Source organism: Ictidomys tridecemlineatus, chromosome 1 (assembly GCF_052094955.1).
Source record: "Ictidomys tridecemlineatus isolate mIctTri1 chromosome 1, mIctTri1.hap1, whole genome shotgun sequence".
Taxonomy (NCBI): Eukaryota; Metazoa; Chordata; class Mammalia; order Rodentia; family Sciuridae; genus Ictidomys; species Ictidomys tridecemlineatus.
The window spans coordinates 158,250,605-158,269,375 of NC_135477.1; the positions used below are offsets into that span (position 1 = coordinate 158,250,605).

At 36.7% G+C, this 18,771-nt stretch overlaps 1 protein-coding gene across 3 annotated transcripts in view; it reads right to left on the reverse strand.

Annotated features, from left to right (window-relative positions):
- Sec24a (SEC24 homolog A, COPII component) overlaps positions 1-18,771 on the reverse strand; it is a 78,272-nt gene that overhangs the window by 55,677 nt on the left and 3,824 nt on the right. For all 3 annotated transcript variants that reach the window (XM_005335737.4, XM_078019542.1, XM_021733563.3), the window contains exons 2-3: positions 11,786-12,253; positions 2,619-2,786 (exon numbers count right to left, since the gene is read on the reverse strand). In XM_005335737.4, the coding sequence (XP_005335794.2) occupies positions 2,619-2,786; positions 11,786-12,253 (636 nt within the window). The remainder of the gene's footprint in view (positions 1-2,618; positions 2,787-11,785; positions 12,254-18,771) is intronic.

Genomic DNA, 18,771 nt, shown 5'->3' on the forward strand with positions numbered 1-18,771 from the left:
AGTATGTGTGTATCAATGAACGACAGACAGACAGACAGACACACACACATACACACACTCACACACAATGATTTAAAATGTTCTAAATACAAAGAAATGATAAGTGTTTGAGGCATTAGGTATACTAATTAGCCTGATTTGATCATCCAGATTGTATGTATGTATGGAAATATAATGCTGTGTCTGAAAAATATGTATCGTTATTATGTTTTTGATTTTGTTTTTTTGGTACCAGGGATTGAAACCAGGGGCACATAACCACTGAGACACACCCTCAGTTCCTTTTTAAAAAAAATTGTGTCATTTCTTTTTTGCTTTTATTTATATATTTATTTATGTGGTGCTGAGGATTGAATCCAGTGCCTCACACGTGCTAAGCAAGCATTCTACCACTGAGTTACAACCCTAGCACCCCTCAGCCCAACTTTTTTATTTATTTTTTTTTTTTAGAAATAGGGCCTCGCTAAGTCACTGAGGCTGGCTTTGAACTCATGATCCTCTTGCCTCAACCTCCCAAATCACTGGGATTACAGGCATGCACCACTGCACCTGGCTATGTATTGATTTTTGATAAGGTCAAATGTTGAAATAAATCTCAATAATGCAAGTTTTAAAATATACAAACATTTCAAGATTCTTAAATAGATTTTCAAGGAAAGGAAATTTGAGTCTCTGGAAGTAGTATTTTTTCCTTTTTTTTTTTTTTTCTTCTTTATTCTGGGGATTGAACCAAGGGCTTCATACATGGTAAGTGCATATTCTACCACTGAGCTGCATCCCCAATTCCTGTAAGGACTCTTCTTTCATCTTAAACTATGCCTGCCTTGAACACACAAGGCTCTGGGTTCAATCCCCAGCACCACAAAAAAAAAAAAAAAAAAAAAAACTGCAGTGGGCTGTGGTTGTTGCTCAGTGGTAGAGCACTTGCCTGGCCCATGTGAGGCACTGGGTTCAATAATTAGCACCACATAAAAATAAATAAATAAAATAAAGGCATTGTGTCCATCTACAACTAAAAAAAATATTTAAAAAGAAAGAAAGAAACTGCAGTAAAACTTTTAGTAAAAGCCTGGCAAGTGTGAGGCACTGGGTTCAATTCTCAGCACCAAATATAAATAAATAAAGGTCTATCAACAACTAAAAAAAAATATTAAAAAAAAAACAAGCAAAATAAAAAAACATAAGGCAAGTGAATTTTTTTGTTAAATATTTAAATACTTATTATAGCTTGATTTTCAAAGTTAGATTGCGGCAATCTATATTGTTACTCATGATTAACACCAACCTTATCCCTACTAATAATGCTTTAAAATACAATAATAATATTGATCATATTCAATATAAGGATATGAGCAAATGTTTTTACCCCTCTTCTCGGTTTTTTTTTTTTATTTCCATGTCTTAGGGCAATGGTTATATTTTTATTAAAATTAAATTCTTTTTTCTTTTAAATATATTTTTAGTTGCTGATGGACCTTTATTTTTTATTTATTCATTTATATGTGGTGCTGAGAATCGAACCCAGTGCCTCATGCATGCTGGATAAGCACTCTACCACTGAGCTACAATCCCAGCCCTAAAATTAAATTCTTACTTTACAAAATATTTTACTTAAATTAATGCTTAACTTCAAAGTTACATGTATTCACAAGATAATGTTTGAAAACATTTTACTTAAATAAAACTTCAAAACGCTTGTACATTTGACTTTTATTCTTTTTTTTAAAATTTTTATTATTTATTTACTGTACTAGAGAATGAAATCCATTGAGTTCCTATGCCCAGCTGACTGCATTGTTTTTTAATATTATTTTTTTAATTGTAGATGAACAAAATGCCTTTATTTTATTTATTTTTATATGTTCCTAAGGATTAAACCCAGCACCTCTCACATGCTAGGCAAGCACTCTGCCACTGAGCTATAGCCCAAGCCCTGACTTTTATTCTAATAAATATTTATTAATATTTATAATAATATTGTTGATAAAAATATAATTATTTTTAAAAGATAGGGTTTTTTTGGTGGGGGAGCTACTGGGGGTTGAACTCAGGGGTGCTTAACTACTGAGCCACATCCCCAGTCTTTTCTTTTTCTTTCCCACATTTTATTTACAGACAGGGTCTCACTGAGTTGTTGAGGCTGGCTTTGAACTCACAATCCCTCTGCCTCTGTCTCCTGAACAACTGGAATTATAGGCATGCGCCACCACATTAAAAGGATACTGCTAACATCATACCCAGAAAAGCAGGACTTCTCCAATTTTTTTTTTTTAATCTACACAATAATAAAAAAAAAAGGTAGAAGGGCTGAGGATATATCCCAAAGGTTAAGAATGAGTTCAGCATACCCAAGGTCCTGGGTTTAATCCCCAAAACACACGCACGCACGGAATCGCCCGCGGGAAGAGCTAAGAGAAATGATTCTGGTTCCCAAATGCTAATCCACAGTAATGGAAGTCTCGAGGAAATTTTAACTACATATTCCTGAAGCCCATTCTAACTCAAACTGGATTTTCTTAAAAAAATATGACTAATGCTCAAGATTCAGATAATATTCATTTTTTTTTTTGTTCTAAGTCAAAACATTTGGAATTAAAATTGTTTTCTGATTTACTCACCTTCTTGGTTGACAGCTGAATTAAATGAAGGCTGGGGTGCAGGTCTATGTGAATTCTGGAGCATGGGGTCCCTTACTGGAGGTGGACCTCTAGGTGGAGGGGGCCCATGAGGAGTTCCTGGTTGAAAAGTGGTAGGCAGAGGTGGATTCCTTAAGGGAAGTGATGAACCTTTGGAAACATTAGTTTTTTTCACATCATTTAAGAACTTAAGACAAAGGCCAAAAACAATCTTTACCAAAGCTGAACAACTTCCAAATTTACGTTTTAATTATAAATCCCAACAAATTATTAGAAATACAGTAAACTTCCTAACTGTATGACTTCATGGTTTCATATGTACATATTTCCATCTCTATCCTACCATGTTTCTTATCTATCAGTTATTAAAAGCAATATAAAGAAATAAGTATCAAGAGGCTGGGGTTTTGGCTCAGCAGTAGAGCACTTTCCTGGCATGTGTGAGGTCCTGGGTTTGAATCTCAGCACCACATACAAATAAATAAAATAAAGGTCTATCAACAACTTAAAAAAAAATCATTAAAAAAAAAAAAGAAAAAGAAAAATGGAGTTGGGGTTGTGGCTCAGTAGTAGAGCACTGACCTCGCACCTGTGAGGCCCTGAGTTCAATCCTCAGCATCACATAAAAATAAATAAATAAAATAAGGGTACTGTTTCCAACTACAACTTAAAAAAAATACATACATATATATATATATATATATATGAAGTATCAAACCACTTCTAGAGTAGATTCAATGCCATGCTAATTGATTAATTCTTCATTAACTGATTACAGAGGTTTAAGCAGCCTTTTGAAATATTCTAATAGAAACTAACATGAATAAAATTCTATTAATTTTCTTATTAATTTCTAAATATTTTGTTAATTTTGTTTGCAAATATAATCTGCTCAACTAATATCAACAAGTTGACAGCTTTCTAAAAATACAAATTAAAAATTTGTAAACTAAGTTGTAACAATTTCCCAAGTTTTATTTAATTTTGCTTCCTTTTTAATTTCTGTGGTATTAGGGATGTGAACCAGGGTGCTCCACTACTGAGCTACATCTCTAGTTCTATCTATCTATCTATCTATCTATCTATCTATCTATCTATCTATCTATCTATCTATCCAGCCAGCCATTCATTCATTCATTTTTGGTACTGGGGGATTGAATTCAGAGGCACTTAACCACTGAGCCAGATCCTCAGTCCTTTTTTTTTAATATTTTGTTTAGAGACAGGGTCTCACTGAGTTGCTCAGGGCCTCATCAAGTTGCTGTTGCTGGCTTTGAACTCACAATCTTCCTGCCTCAGCCTCCTGAGCCGCTGGGATTAGAGGCATTTGCCACTGCACCTGGCTTTATTTTTTATTTTAAGGCAGGTTCTCAATTGTAAGGCTTCCCTCAAACTTTCAATCCTCCTGCCTCAACATCCCAAATTGCTGGGATTACAGGTGTGTAACACTATATCCTGCCTAATTTTGCCTTGTTTTGCTGGAATATAACTACTAAAGATGAGATTATAAATTTGTGCACTGTTCAGTGTTTACCAAATAATAAAGTTATTTACTTTATATATTGGTTTAAATACTTTATAGATACAGCTGGGAGTGTTGTTGTGTGGTATAGCACTTGCGTGTGCATGAGGCCCTAAGTTTGATCAATAGCACTACAAACACATACACACACACACACACACACACACACACACACACACACACACATATGTATATGGTCATAAGCATTTTATCATATGTTAAAAACATATAAGATTTCACCAGGCATAGTGGCTGATGCCTGTAATCAAGTGACTCAGGAGCCTGAGGCAGAAGGATTGCAAGTTCAAAGTCAACCCCCTAGGTTCAATATATGATGTTTTGCCTAATACAGTGGTACACGCCTATAATCCCAGCAACTCAGGAGCCTGAGGCAGGATCACAGGTTTGAGATCAGTCTCAACAACTTTACAAGACCCCCAGCAACTGAAACCCTATCTCAAAATGAAAGATAGCTGGGCACAGTGATACAACGTCCTGCATAGCTCAGGAGGCTGTTGAAGGAGGATAACAAGTTCAAAGCCAGCTTCAGCAACTTAGCAAAACCCTAAGCAAGACCCTGTCTCTAAATAAAATATAAAAAAGCGCTGGGGATGTGGCTCAATGGTTAAGTGTCCCCGGGTTCAATGCCCTGTACCAAAATGTGTGTGCATGCTTAAGGGTTTTTTTTTGAGCTAGATTTCATAATATTACCCATGCTAGCCTTGAACTCCTAGACTCACTCAAGTTATCCTCCTGCCTTTACCTGTCAAATAGCTAGGACTGAAAGCATGTACCATGATGGCACCTGGCTTTTTTTTTTTTTAATTAAATAAATATTTTAAAGCTAGCTTACCTTCTGTAACAGTTTAAATATTGTTAGGAACATTCCTTAGGCTTAAAAATTGGTAAATTAGCCAGCTACAGTGCTATACGCACCTGTAGTCTCAGTTACTCAGGAGTCTAGGGCAGGAGGATCAGGAGTTGCAGGTGAGCCTGGGCAAACTAGCAAGACCCTGTCTTAAATAAGTAAATAAAATTTGGAAATGATTTAAATTTATACACAAGCATTATAAAATACTGATATCCAATAGGTTTAAAAGTACCCCTCAAACCAAGAATGACACAATATTTATCCTTGTATCAACCAGGATATCACTGCCCTAATTTTATCATTTTCTATTTGGGCCATAAATCCTGACTCTATAAAAACTAGATGAGTTACTTTTTAAGGATATTCTATGTGACATCAAAGTTTCAAACCCACAACTATTTATTCTTTCAAGATAACCACATTACTTCAACCTCCCTTCTCATTGCCAAAGTCTACAAAGTAGATGAAACACCACTGGTATATTTTTCATTCCAGGACTTTTTAAAAAATTTGTTTGTAAGTAAATAGGCAATAAATTTTACTTATAGTATACAGTTAACTCTATATTTTATACAATTAAAGGAATAAATGCACCCAAATGCACAGGTGCAGTGGCGCACACATGTAAGTAATCCTGGCAAATCAGGTTGAGGTAAGAGGATCAAAATTTTGAGGTAGGTGTGGGGAACTTAGCAAGGCCCTTTCTCAAAATTAAAAGGGCTGGGGATGTGGTAGAGTACCCCTTAAATTCAATTCCCAGTACCAAAAAATAAAAATAAAAAGTATCACTGTTAAATTCTCCAGGACCAAATTGAAAAATCATTGTTATTCAAAAACCTTATAGCTCCCAAGAAGACTGATCTGCTTTTTGTTGGCAAAAGTGAAAACAAAGATTACAGAAATGTAACTCCCTTATCTAAGAAGCACCCACATATATCTATGGCACAAAGGGGCAAGGTACATTACCAACTCAGCATGAACTAGAATGCATGATACATCTGACCCCAAAGATATAACAACCTAATGATTAACAAAACACAAGTAAGCTTATGGAGTTTTTACAACTTTTAGAAGAATATTTTGAACTTGGGACATGCTACATTTCATATAATAGACTTTTTGTAGAAGTTGGAAAATTTTTTTTCTTTTTCTACAGTGCTGGTGATTGAACCCAGGCCTCACACATGCTAAGCAATCATCTAGTTGAATAATTCTTATTTATAACAGTAGAGTTTAAGAATCAGGCCAATTAATGTAAAGATGCTAAAAGGCAGCCTATTAGGAAAAGTCAGAAAATTTAGTATGAGGATTAGAAAATAGCATAACTTATATAATCAGTTTTGTTTTTGTACTGGGGATTGAAATCAGGGGCATTTGACCGCTGAGCCACATCCCCTGCCCTATTTTGTATGGGTCTCACACAGTTGATTAGCACCTCACTTCTGCTGAGCCTGGCTTAATTCGCAATCCTCCTGCTTCAGCTTCCCAAGGATACTCAACAGTTTTTGGTATGAGACTATCAGGTACCTATTATCAAGTATGTGTTGGAAAAAAAAAAGTGAAAAGCATGGATTTTCTTCGTTTTTTTTTTTTTAAGACATCTTGAAAAGCATGGATTTTCTTCGTTGTTTTGTTTTGTTTTTTTTAGACATCTCATAAGAAAAAAGAGGAATCATACATTTAGGTTCATTTTAAGATTATACATCTGTCTTTTCCCTTCTTTTATGTGGAAATGTTCATAAGTTTCAGCACTTATGTCTCTCTCATTACATCTATGCTGCAATCTAAATGCTCTACCTGAGGGCTTCTGTTAAAGCTAAAGTAATTCCAGATTATTGATCATATGCCTTTTTAAAAGATTATATCAGCTGAGTGTGATGATGCATGCCTATAATCCTAGATGCTCAGGAGGCTGAGGCAGGAGGACTGCAAATTCTAAACCAGCCCCAAAAACTCAGTGAGACCCTATCTCTAAATAAGAAATAAAAAGGGCAGGGGACATAACTCAGTGATTAAGTGCCCCTGGATTCAATCCTTGGTACCAAAAGAAAAAAAAGATACATCTACCCTTAAATATATCCCCCCAACCCCACCCCAGATGGAGTCCCATTTCACTACGTTGCCAAGGCTGGCCCAAAACTACTGGGTTGAAGCAATGTTCCTTCCTCAGCCTTCCAAGTAGCTAGGAAGCTAGGGGAAATAGTTTTTACATAGTATGTTTTCCCAAACTATTTTCTTGTGGGCAAACTTTGAAACTTCATATTTGTTAGCTATAAGAGACTAAGGTGAAGATTAAATAAGATATCATGTATAACTAATTAGAACAAGTAAAAAATATATATTCTAAAAAACAAAAAGATTAAATAAGATAATGCATAACAGTTTGATAAAGTGTTAGACAATATTATAAATGTTCAATAAATGTTACCTATCATTATTAAAAATAAAACAAATATGCTGGATTCGGTGATGCACACCTTTAATCCCAACCATTCAGAGGCTAATGCAGGAGGATCACAAGTTCCAAAGTGAGCCTCAGCAACTTAGCAAGACCCTGTCTCAAAATAATAAATAGAAAAGGCTGAGAATTTAGCTCAGTGGGATAAAGCACCCCTGGAATTGCCCTCCGCAAAAGAATATGCATTAATTTCAAGAGATAGATGCTCACACATGGTGTCAACTGAACCAGAGTAAAAGTAATCTAATGGATTTCGGGCTACCAGATGTGAGTCAGAAAATTTCCACAGAGAGATGAGAGTTCACTGGCAGAGGATATGCTCAGCAAGGGGAAGGTTAAGGTTCAATCTCCAATATCCTCTGCCCACCCAATTTATATCAAGAAACGAAGTTTCTAAAAGATTCCTTAATCTTGGGCTGGAGTTACAGCTCAATGGTAGAGCACTTGCCCAGCTAGCATGTATGAGGCACTGGGTTTGATCCTCAGCACCACATAAAAATAAATAAATAAAATAAAGGTATTGTGTTCATTTATTTAGAAAAAAATTTTTTTTCTAAATAAAAACTATACTTAAATCTTTTTTTTTTTAATATTTATTTATTTATTTTTTAGTTTTCGGCAGACACAACATCTTTGTTTGTATGTGGTGCTGAGGATCAAACCCGGGCCGCACGCATGCCAGGCAAGCGCGCTATCGCTTGAGCCACATCCCCAGCCCTATACTTAAATCTTTACAAGGCCAAAATGTATTCACTAGGGCCAATGGCTGGCCAGAGGCTTAAAAAGTATTAACAAGCTACAAAACTGATGGAGTGTACACCATAAATAAGAAATACATGAATTTTTTTAAAAAAAGGTTAACTATTTATATTAACTATTTCACTTGGAACTTGTTACTTGTTCACTTTCTTGAAAAGTGCAAAATCAATCTGCAGATCCCAATATGGAATTTTAAACACTTTTCAAAGTCACACTATTAATGTTGATAAGTTTCTAAGATTCTGATCATCTGAACAGCAAAAACGCAAAGGTGAAATGGTTTTTAAAGCTACTTCTGAACCAGAAGTAGTTTACAAAATACAATGATGGGGAGAGGTGGTGACTGGAGTAGTGGCTCAGTGGCAGATCACTTGCCTGGCATGTGTGAGGCACTGGGTTCAATACTCAGCACCACATATAAATAAATAAAATAAAGGTCTATTGACAACTAAAAAATATTAAAAAAAATACAACGATCGGGCTCAGTTGGTAGAGTGCTTGCCTTGCACGTAGGACGCCCTGAGTTCAATAACCAGCACCCCCTCCCCCCCAAAAAAAACAATGATCATCCAGCCCAAGAATATATGGTTTTCTCTCCCAAAATGATATACAGATTCAATTCAATATCAAAGACAAAACCCTAGGTATCTTTTCTACAAAACTTAACAAGCTGATTCTAAAAATCTTAAGAAAATACAAGGAAACCAGAAAAGCCAAAATAATCCTGAAAGCAAGAGTTAGAGAAGTAAAGCTTTATGAATTCAAAGTTACTACAAAACCAATAGCAATCAAGATATATGGAGGGGAGGGGTTGGGGTTGTGGCTCAGTGGTAGCGCGCTTGCCTAGCATGTGTGAGGCACTGGGTTTGATTCTCAGCACCACATACAAATAACTGAAAATAAAAGCCCATCAACAATTAAAAAATTTTTTTAAAAAGATATATTGGGGGGGGCTTCATGATAAAGGATTTACTTAGCAAACAAAAGGGCCTGGGTTTGATCCCCAGTACTACCACCCCCCCACACACACACACACAAACACACACACGCACACACACACACACACACACACACACACACACACACACACACACCCCAAAGAAAGTAACTCAAGTAAGAAATGCAGGGGAAAAAAAATATTTGGTAAATATAATAAAAATATATTTGGTAATATAATAAAAACACACATACAGATCAATGAAATAAAATTGGGATTCCAGAAATAAACCCTTAACTTATGATTAATTGAATTTTAACAAAGGTACTAACAATAGTATTTCCATTAGATAGTGCTGAGACAAAGGCACAGATAGCCACATGCAAAACAATGAAACTGAACCCCTACCTATCAACATACACAAAAATTAAAATTAACCAAAGACCTAAACATAAGAGCTGAAATTATAAAACTTTCAGAAGAAAACATACATATAAATTTCTAGGGGCTGGAGATTTGGCTCAAGTGGTAGCGCGCTCGCCTGGCATGCGTGCGGCCCGGGTTCGATCCTCAGCACCACATACAAACAAAGATGTTGTGTCTGCCAAGAACTAAAAAATAAATATTAAAAAAAAATTCTCTCTCTCTCTCTCTCTCTCTCCTCTCTCTTATCTAAAAAAAAAATATATTAAAAAAAAATTTTCTACCCATTGCACTAAGCACAGCTGTGCTCAGTAACACTCCACTTCAAAAGCATTGTCTCAGTTGGACATGGTGGCATATGCCTGTAATTCCAGAGACTCAGGAGGCTATATGCAATTTAGCAAGACCCTGTCTCAAAAGAAAAATTATAAAGGGACGGAGATATAGTTCAGTGATAAAGTGTACCTGTGTTCAAAGCCCAGTACTCCCCCCACAAAAAAAAAAAGCACTATGTTTTTAGACCTGTCCCTTCACAACTCCACAGTTCTGCAAATTTGAAGTCAAAAACTGCCTGCAGCCATGCCAAAAAATAATGTAAGCCTCAGATTAGGATCCAAGAGAAACCATAACAATTCAGCATCCCTAGACAGTAAGGTAGAAACCAGTTAATAAAAGTAGTAGTGAGGGGCTGGGGTTGTGGCTCAGTTGGGAGAGGACTTGCCTAGCACATGTGAGGCCCTGGGTTTGATCCTCAGCACCACATAAAAAAATGAATAAGCAAATAAAGGTATTGTGTCCATCTACAACTAAAAAAAATATTAAAAAAAAAAAGTAGTGGCAAGTTTAAAGCCAACCTCGGCAATAAAGTGAGGCCATAAGCAACTCAGTGAGACCCTGTCTCTAAATAAAAATTTAAAAGGGCTGGGGATGTGGCTCAGTGGTTAACTGCCCTTTGGTTCAATCCCTGGGACAAAAAAAAAAAAAAAAAATACAAGCAACAATAAATGTTGGCAAGAACGTGGGGAAAAAGGTACACTCACACATTCCTGGTGGGACTGCAAATTGGTACAACCACTATGGAAAGCTATACGGAGATTCCTCAAAACTTGGAATGGAACCACCATTTGACCCAATTATCCCACTCCTTGGTATAAACCAAGGACTTAAAATCGGCATACTACAGTGATGCAGCCACATCAATGTTTAAAGCAGCTCAATTCACAATAGCTAAACTATGGAACCAACCTAAGTGCCCTTCAACAGATGAATGGATAAAGAAAATGTGGTATACATACACAATAGAATATTACTCAGCCTTAAAGAAGAATAAAATTATGGCATTTGCAATTAAATGGATGGAGCTAGAGAATATTATGCTAAGTGAAATAAGCCAAACCCAAAACACCAAAGGCCAAATGTTTTTTCTGATACATGGATGCTAATTTACAATAAGGGGAGGGGGCACTAGGGAAGAACAGAAGTACTTTGGATTAGATAGAGGGGAATGAAAAGAGGGGAGCGGGTATGGGAGTAGAAAGAATAGTAGAATAAATCAAGCATTATTCCCCTATGTGCATATATGATTACATAACTGGTATAACTCCATATCATGTACAACCAGAAGAATAAGAAGTTATACTCCATAAATGCATTCTACTGTCATGTATAACTAATTAGAACAAAAAAGAAAAAAAAAAGCACATTTTACTATTGTGTATAACTAAAAAGAATTAAAAAAAAAAAAAAAAAAAAAAGCCAAAAGTAGTGGCCAGTCCCTGAGGAAGTGGTTCTGCAAATATACCTGAATCCCTGAAATATCACAAGTGACTCAAAGAAAAACAGCCTGTAGCTATTCAGAGGCTGAGGAAGGATTGCTTGAGCTCAGGAGTTCAAGGCCAGCCTGAGCAACATAGTAAGACCCCATCACAAGAAAGAAAGAAAGGAAGAAAGGAAAAAGAAAAAGAATACCTTCAAAGGAAAGAAGCAAAGCAGAAATAATTCATTAATTTAAGTTACTGAGTTAATTCAAAGATATTACAAGTAATTTACTTAAAGATTTATAATAATTTTTTAAACCAACAATTTTCCATGTGGTTTTAAGGCTTTAAGTATTCATTCAAATCTCTAAACAAGCAAAAGTTGTTTATTTCTACATTTTTAACATTCCTAATAATACTACCTGATTTTATGAAGCTGTTTTGAAGTGAAGGGTCTCCAGAAGAAACATACTGATGATTTGTTGTTAAGTTTGTACTCCCCAATGCAGTCAGTTGGGATGATGCACGAGGACAATGGTTTGTCTGTGATCCTGTGGGCGGATAGTTATATTGCCAATTTGAATGTGGTGGTATGTTGGCTCCAGGAAGAAAGCTACCAGAAGGCATCGGTGCAGCAGCTGGATTCTGAGAAGCAGGTAGTGGCATTCGAGGAACAGGACCACTATGGAGTGAAGGTGTCACTGTATTAGAAGCTACAGGTGGTCTATTAATAGTTTGCCCAGATCCCTGAGAACCACCGTAGTTAGACTGTCCAGAGACTGGATTCAAAGTCTTTGCTGGTATTAAATGAGGATAGGATCCTGGAAGCTGGAAATTATATCCTTGACTCACTGACAATTGTGAAGACATCAGTGCATTTTGAACAGGACCTTCCAATAAGAAGAGAAGGAAAAATTAGTCTTTCAAGTGAATATAACAACACTTTAAAAAAATACAGTAGCCCCAGGCCCAGTATCGCACACCTGCAACTTGGGAGGCAAAGCTAGGAGGATTGCCAAATTCAAGGTCAGCCGCAGCAACTTTAACAAGGGTCTAAGCAACTTAGCGAGATCCCGTCTCAAAAAATAAAAAGGGCTGGGGATGTGGCTCAGTGGTTAAGTGACCATGTGTTCAATTCCCAGTACAAAAACTTAAAATTAAAATAAGTAGTCCCAGGAGTGGTAGTGCCTGGCTGTAATCCCAGTTGCTCTGAAGGCTGAGGCAGGAAGATCACAAATTGGAGACCAGCCTGAACAATTCAGTGAGAACCTGTCTCAAAATTAAAAAAAAAAAAAAAAAATAGGGGTAGGGATGTAGCTGAGTGGTAGAGGCACTCCTGGGTTCAATCCCTAGTATGGCAAAAATATAATTAAAAATTTTCAAAATAGGCATATAATTCAAAAAAGATATACAAATGACTAATAAGCACATGCAAAGTCACTGAACATTATTAATCATTAGAGAAATACAAACATCAGTCATTAAATAAACACAAATAAAAACGACAACAAGGTACCACTCACTATCATCTAGAATGTTTAAAACAGACCAACAAAAAGGGAAAAAAACAGCCGGAGCACAATAACACATGCCTGTAATCCCAGCAGCTCGGGAGGCTGAGGCAAGAAGATCGCTAGTTCAAAGCCAGCCTCAGCAAAAGCTTAGTGCCTAAACTCAGTGACACCATGTCTTTTTTTTTTTTTTTTTAAGAGAGAGGGAGAGAAAGAGAGAATTTTTAATATTTATTTTTTAGTTTTCGGCGGAAACAACATCTTTGTTTGTATGTGGTACTGAGGATCGAACCCAGGCTGCACGCATGCCAGGCGAGCGCACTACCGCTGAGCCACATCCCCAGCCCGACACCATGTCTTTATATTAAAAAAATACAGGGCTGGGATGTGGCTCAAGCAGTAGCGCACTCACCTGGCATGCGTGCGGCCCAGCTTCGATCCTCAGCACCACATACAAAGATGTTGTGTCCGCCAATAACTAAAAAATAAATATTAAAATTCTCTCTCTCCCTCTCTCTTTAAAAAAAAAAAATACATAAAATAGAGCCAGGCGTGGTGACACATACCTATATTTGTGTCCTGAACACTGCAGCAAAATTATAAATCTGATATTAGTAAAGCAAATTATTTGAACTAATCTTTTTTTCTTGTCTGTCATCTGTTAAAGAACAGCTCTATTAATTAAGAACATTCTTAGGACGCAAAGGTGAGTAAGGTCCATTTCATCCCTGTACTCCTCCAATAGCTCAGTCTAGATTGGCAAATACCAGGCACTCCAATAGAGAGTGATATGATAGGGGAACCCTATGACACTGAGAGCCCCAAAGTAGGCAACACTTGGGCTAGACTGAAGACAGAAAGGTAGCAAAGATGGTTTCCTGAGGAAGGGAATTTTAAGCTAAAACCTGAGAAGGCTGGGGTGTAGTTCAGTGATACAGAATGTGCATAGCATGTGCTAGGTCCTGTATTTCATCCCCAGTACAAAACAAACAAGCACGAAAAATAAAGAATAGCCTCAGGAAAAAGAGTATATTACCAAAAAAAAAAAAAAAAAAAAGTGTTTCCATAAGGCTGGGGTTGTGGCTCAGTGGTACAGCGCTTGCCTAGTACGTGTGTGGCCCTGGGTTGAATCCTGAGCACCCATATAAATAAAAACAAAATAAAGGTATTGTGTCCACCTACAACTAAAAAACTATTAAAAAATAAAAAAGTGTTCCTGTAAACCAGGCATGGTGACACATGCCTGTATTCCTAGCGGTTTGGAAGGCTGAGGCAGAAGGATTGCAAGGTTAAAACTAGCCTCAGCAATTTAGCAAGGCCCTAAGCAAATTAGTGAAACCCTATCTTAAAAATAAAAATAAAAAGGACTGGGAATATGGCTCAATGGGAAAGTGCCTCTGGATTCAATCTCTGGTACCAAAAAAAGGAGAAAAAAAAAAAAGTGTTCCTGTAAAGGAATTTATATTTACAACAGCTTGTGATGGTGAAAAGGCATTCTGAAAAAAGTTCAGTATGACAAAAGCAAATTGTTGAGACACTTGCCTGAAGTGAAGCAGGAATTGAGGACTACACTAAAGAAGTATGGATTTGATAAAGAAGTTCAAGTATGGTGGCACATACTTGAACCTAAGAAGTTATAGGAAAAAATTTTTCTCTCCGCAACTGAAAACAATATTCATTTTTTAAAAGGAAGACAAATAACCAGGGAATGATGGGGCTGATGTGTATTTTAAGTAGAAATGATTCACATGGAAGTCCATGTCCTAATTCCTGGAATCAGGTTATATGACAAAGGAGAATTCCGGTTTCTAATCAAATGACCTTGAAATGGGAAGATTATCAGGGTGTATCCAGTATTATCATGAGTGTTAAAGAGAGCTGAAGGAATAGCCCAAAAGCAGAGCACTTACAGAACATGTGCTAGAGTGGTAGAGTAGGTGATTAGCGTGTGCTAGACCCTGGGTTTGATCCCCAGCAACAAACAAATAAGCCTTAAGGAAAAAGAGCTGGTCAGGCATGGTGGCCCACAGCTGTTTGAGAGGCTGAGGCAGGAGAAACATGAGTTCAAAGCCAGCCTCAGCAAAATTGACGCACTAAGCAACCCAATGAGACCCTGTCTATAATAAAATATAAAATAGGACTTGGGGATGTGGCTCAGTGGTTGAGTGCCCCTAAGTTCAATCCTTAGTACAGAAAGAAAGGAAAAAAAAAAAAAAAGAAAGAAAGAAAAGACTTAAGAAAATGAATATCAAAGACTGGGTTCAAGCCAAAAAAGTAAATAAAAAGAAAAATAGTGAGTGACCAGGATAGCACCCAACCAGAGCTCCATCATAAAACTAAAACAATCCAATCAACTTTGGCTTCAGATAAACTATCATATTATTGAGTGTCTTAAAATTGAACTGTATTTTTCCCATATTTTTATTGGTGCATTATAATTATACATAATGGTGGGACTGGTTGATACATATTCATACATACACACAATATAACGATATAACTTGGCCAATATCATTCCTCAGTATTTCCCTTTCTCTCCCCCTGGTTTCCTTTGATTTTACTGGTCTCCCTTTGATTTTCATGAGACACCCCCTCCTACTTTTCTTTTTCTTTTTCCTCTCCAGCTTTCACATATGAGAGAAAACGTACACCCCTTGACTTTGAGTTTGGCTTATTTCACTTAACACAACATTCTCAAGTTCCATCCATTTTCCTGCTGGTGACATAATTTCATTCTTCTTTATGGCTGAATAAAACTCCATTGTGTATATATACCATATTTTCTTTACCCATTCATCCACTGATGAACAGCTAGACTAGTTCCATAGTTTGGCTATTATGAATTGGGCTGCTATAAACATGGGTATGCATTATCAATATAGTATACTGACTTTGTTTAGAATAAATACCAAGGAGTGATATAGCTGGATCATATGATGGTTCCAAGCTCCATCTCTTTTTTTCTTTTTTGGGGGGAGGAGAGTGGGTTATGGGGATTGAACTCAGGGGCACTTAACTACTGAGCCACATCCTCAATCCTTCTTTGTACTTCATTTAGAGACAGGGTCTCACCGGGTTGTTTTGTGCCTCACTTTTACTGAGGCTGGCTTTGAACTTGCAATCCGCCTGTCTCAGCCTCCCAAGCCACGGGGATTACAGGTATGTGCCACTGTGACCAGCTTTCCATGCTCAATCTTTTGAGGAACCTCCATAATGATTTCCATAGTGGTGTTACTAATTTACAATACCACCAACAGTGTAAAAGTATTCCTCTCCATCATATCCTCTCCAGCATTTAGTATTGTTTCTATTCTTGATGGCAGCCATTCTAACTGGAATGAGATGAAATCTCAGTATAGTTTTGATTTGCATTTCCCTGATTGCTAAAGATGTTTTTTCATATATTTGTTGGCCATTTATATTTATTTTTTATAAGTATCTGTTGATGAACTGTACTGCTTTTATAGATATTTTTACTTCAATGTTTTGAATTTATAATGATACAACAGCTATATACATATGGAAGTTTATACCGAATTTTGTATTTTTAACAAAAAAAAATAGTTTCTATACATTAATTTTAAAACATCCGAATTACAATTACAAGTTCAACAGAACAGACAGTATGGGATATAGAAATAATAGGGGTAATGAAGAAAGGAAGGAATCAAGGATGACTCCTAGCTTTCTGACCTGAGCAATTCAGTGAATGGACAGTACTATTCATTAGAACAGAAAGATGAAAGAAGATTAGAGAAGGTGGGAAATGATAAAGGGAAAAAGACCAAAGAGGATTTTATACATACTAATTTTCAGGTGCCAAGAAATCCAAGTGGAGGTGTCTAATAGAAAGATATCTATCTGTGGGCTGGGATTGTGGCTCAGTGGTAGAGCATTTGCCTAGCATGCGTGATGCACTGGGTTCGATTCTCAGTACCACATACAATAAATAAAATAAAGGTCCATCAACAAAAAAAAATTTAAAAAAAAAATATCTATGGGGCTGGGGATGTGGCTCAAGCGGTAGCGCGCTCGCTTAGCATGCATGTGGCCCGGGTTCGATCCTCAGCACCACATACCAACAAAGATGTTATGTCCGCCGAGAACTAAAAAATAAATATTAAAAAATTCTCTCTCTATCTCTCTCTCTCCTCTCTCACTCTCTCTTTAAAAAAAAAAAAAAATATCTATTTGCAGGGCTGGGTTGTAGTTCAGTGTTAGAGCGCTTGCGCTTGCCTTGCATGTATGGGGCACTGGGTTCAATCCTCAACACCACATTAAAAATAGATATTGTGTCCATCTACATCTGAAAAAAAAAAAAAACACTCCTTACCTCATAAGGCTATTGTAAGAATTAAATGAGATGATATGAGATGATGAATATAACAGAACCACAAAGCATAGGGCTGGGCACATAGTAAGTGACAATAAAATAAATACTAATTCTTGTTACTATTTCTCTCCCCCCTACCACCCATTTTTTTGTGGTACTGGGCATAAAACCCAGGAGCACTCTACCACTGAGCTATATCCTCAGCCCTTTTTGAGTCTCACTAAGTTGCCCAGGCTGGCTTTAAACTTTTGAACTTACTACTTCAGCATCCAGAGTAGCTGGGATTACAGGCCACTGTGACCCCTGCAACCAGCACTGTTTCTGTCTTTAAGAAGCTTTCAGTCTATTAGCGGAGATAAAACAAGAAGCACAATGGTTACTACATGCAATATATGGTAGGTTTTTTTGTTTGTTTGTTTTTCAGTACCAGGGTTTGAACCAGGGGTGCTTAACCAATAAGCCACATCCCCAGCCCTTTTTTCATTTTTTATTTTGAGACAAGGTCTCACTAAGTTGCTTAGAGCCTTGCTAAATTGCTGAGGCTGGTTTTGAACATGTGAGGCTCCTGAGCCGCTGGGATTACAGGTGTGTGCCACTGCACCCAACTGGTAAATTCTAAAAGAGATCTGCAAAAGGTATTGTGGGAATCCAGAGTTACAGCCTCTACTACTGAAAACACAATAATCAGTGTTACAGACCACATGCCACTTTTATTTAGATCATGTTTGTTTCATAATTAAAGACTTCTTATATTAAATACACAATCATAAGCATGATTTACATTAGAGGGAAATTTAAAAATTGACATTTTTGTTACTCCTAAATTAGATAAATAGCATTTTTTAAAAATAGTGTTGTTTTTTTTCTTTTTAACCTTTATTTTATTTATTTATATGTGGTGCTGAGGATCAAACCCAGTGCCTCACACATGCAAGGCAAGCGCTCCACCACTGAGCTTCAGTCCTAGCCCCTTGATGCCCGCTCTGGGGGAAAAAAACAACTCTGGATGGGTTGGGTTTTTTTGTTTGTTTGTTTGTTTTTTAGTACTGGGGATTGAAACCAGGACACTTTACCACTGAGCTACATCCCCACACCCTTTCATTTTGAGACAGGCTGTCCAGGATGAATTCTCTAGCCTTAGCCTCCTGAGTTGCCGGGATTACATATGTGCACCATGATGCTGGGCTCACAAATTCTATTGTTTTGACTGATGATATTGTGCAAAAAAGAGCCAGAAGAAAAAAAGAATTTGGAAGTGAGCTCCAATTTTACTATTAACAAATCAATAAATATTTAGTGAAATGACTTACAAAATACCCAATTCTAACACTTTTGTTCAACAAAACTGGCTACTCCTAAAATGTGTTACACACTGTGGGGAGCTGGAGAAAGAATAATATGCAAAAAAAGATATCCTTCTCTTCATAGGGCTTATAGTCTAGAGGGAAGCTGAACAAACATTATAAAGCTACAATATATTAAGAATAAAGGAGAAAGGTGGAGAATATCCTTCTCACCCTTAATTCTATAGTAAAAAAGTGAATATTACATAATTATTATAAAC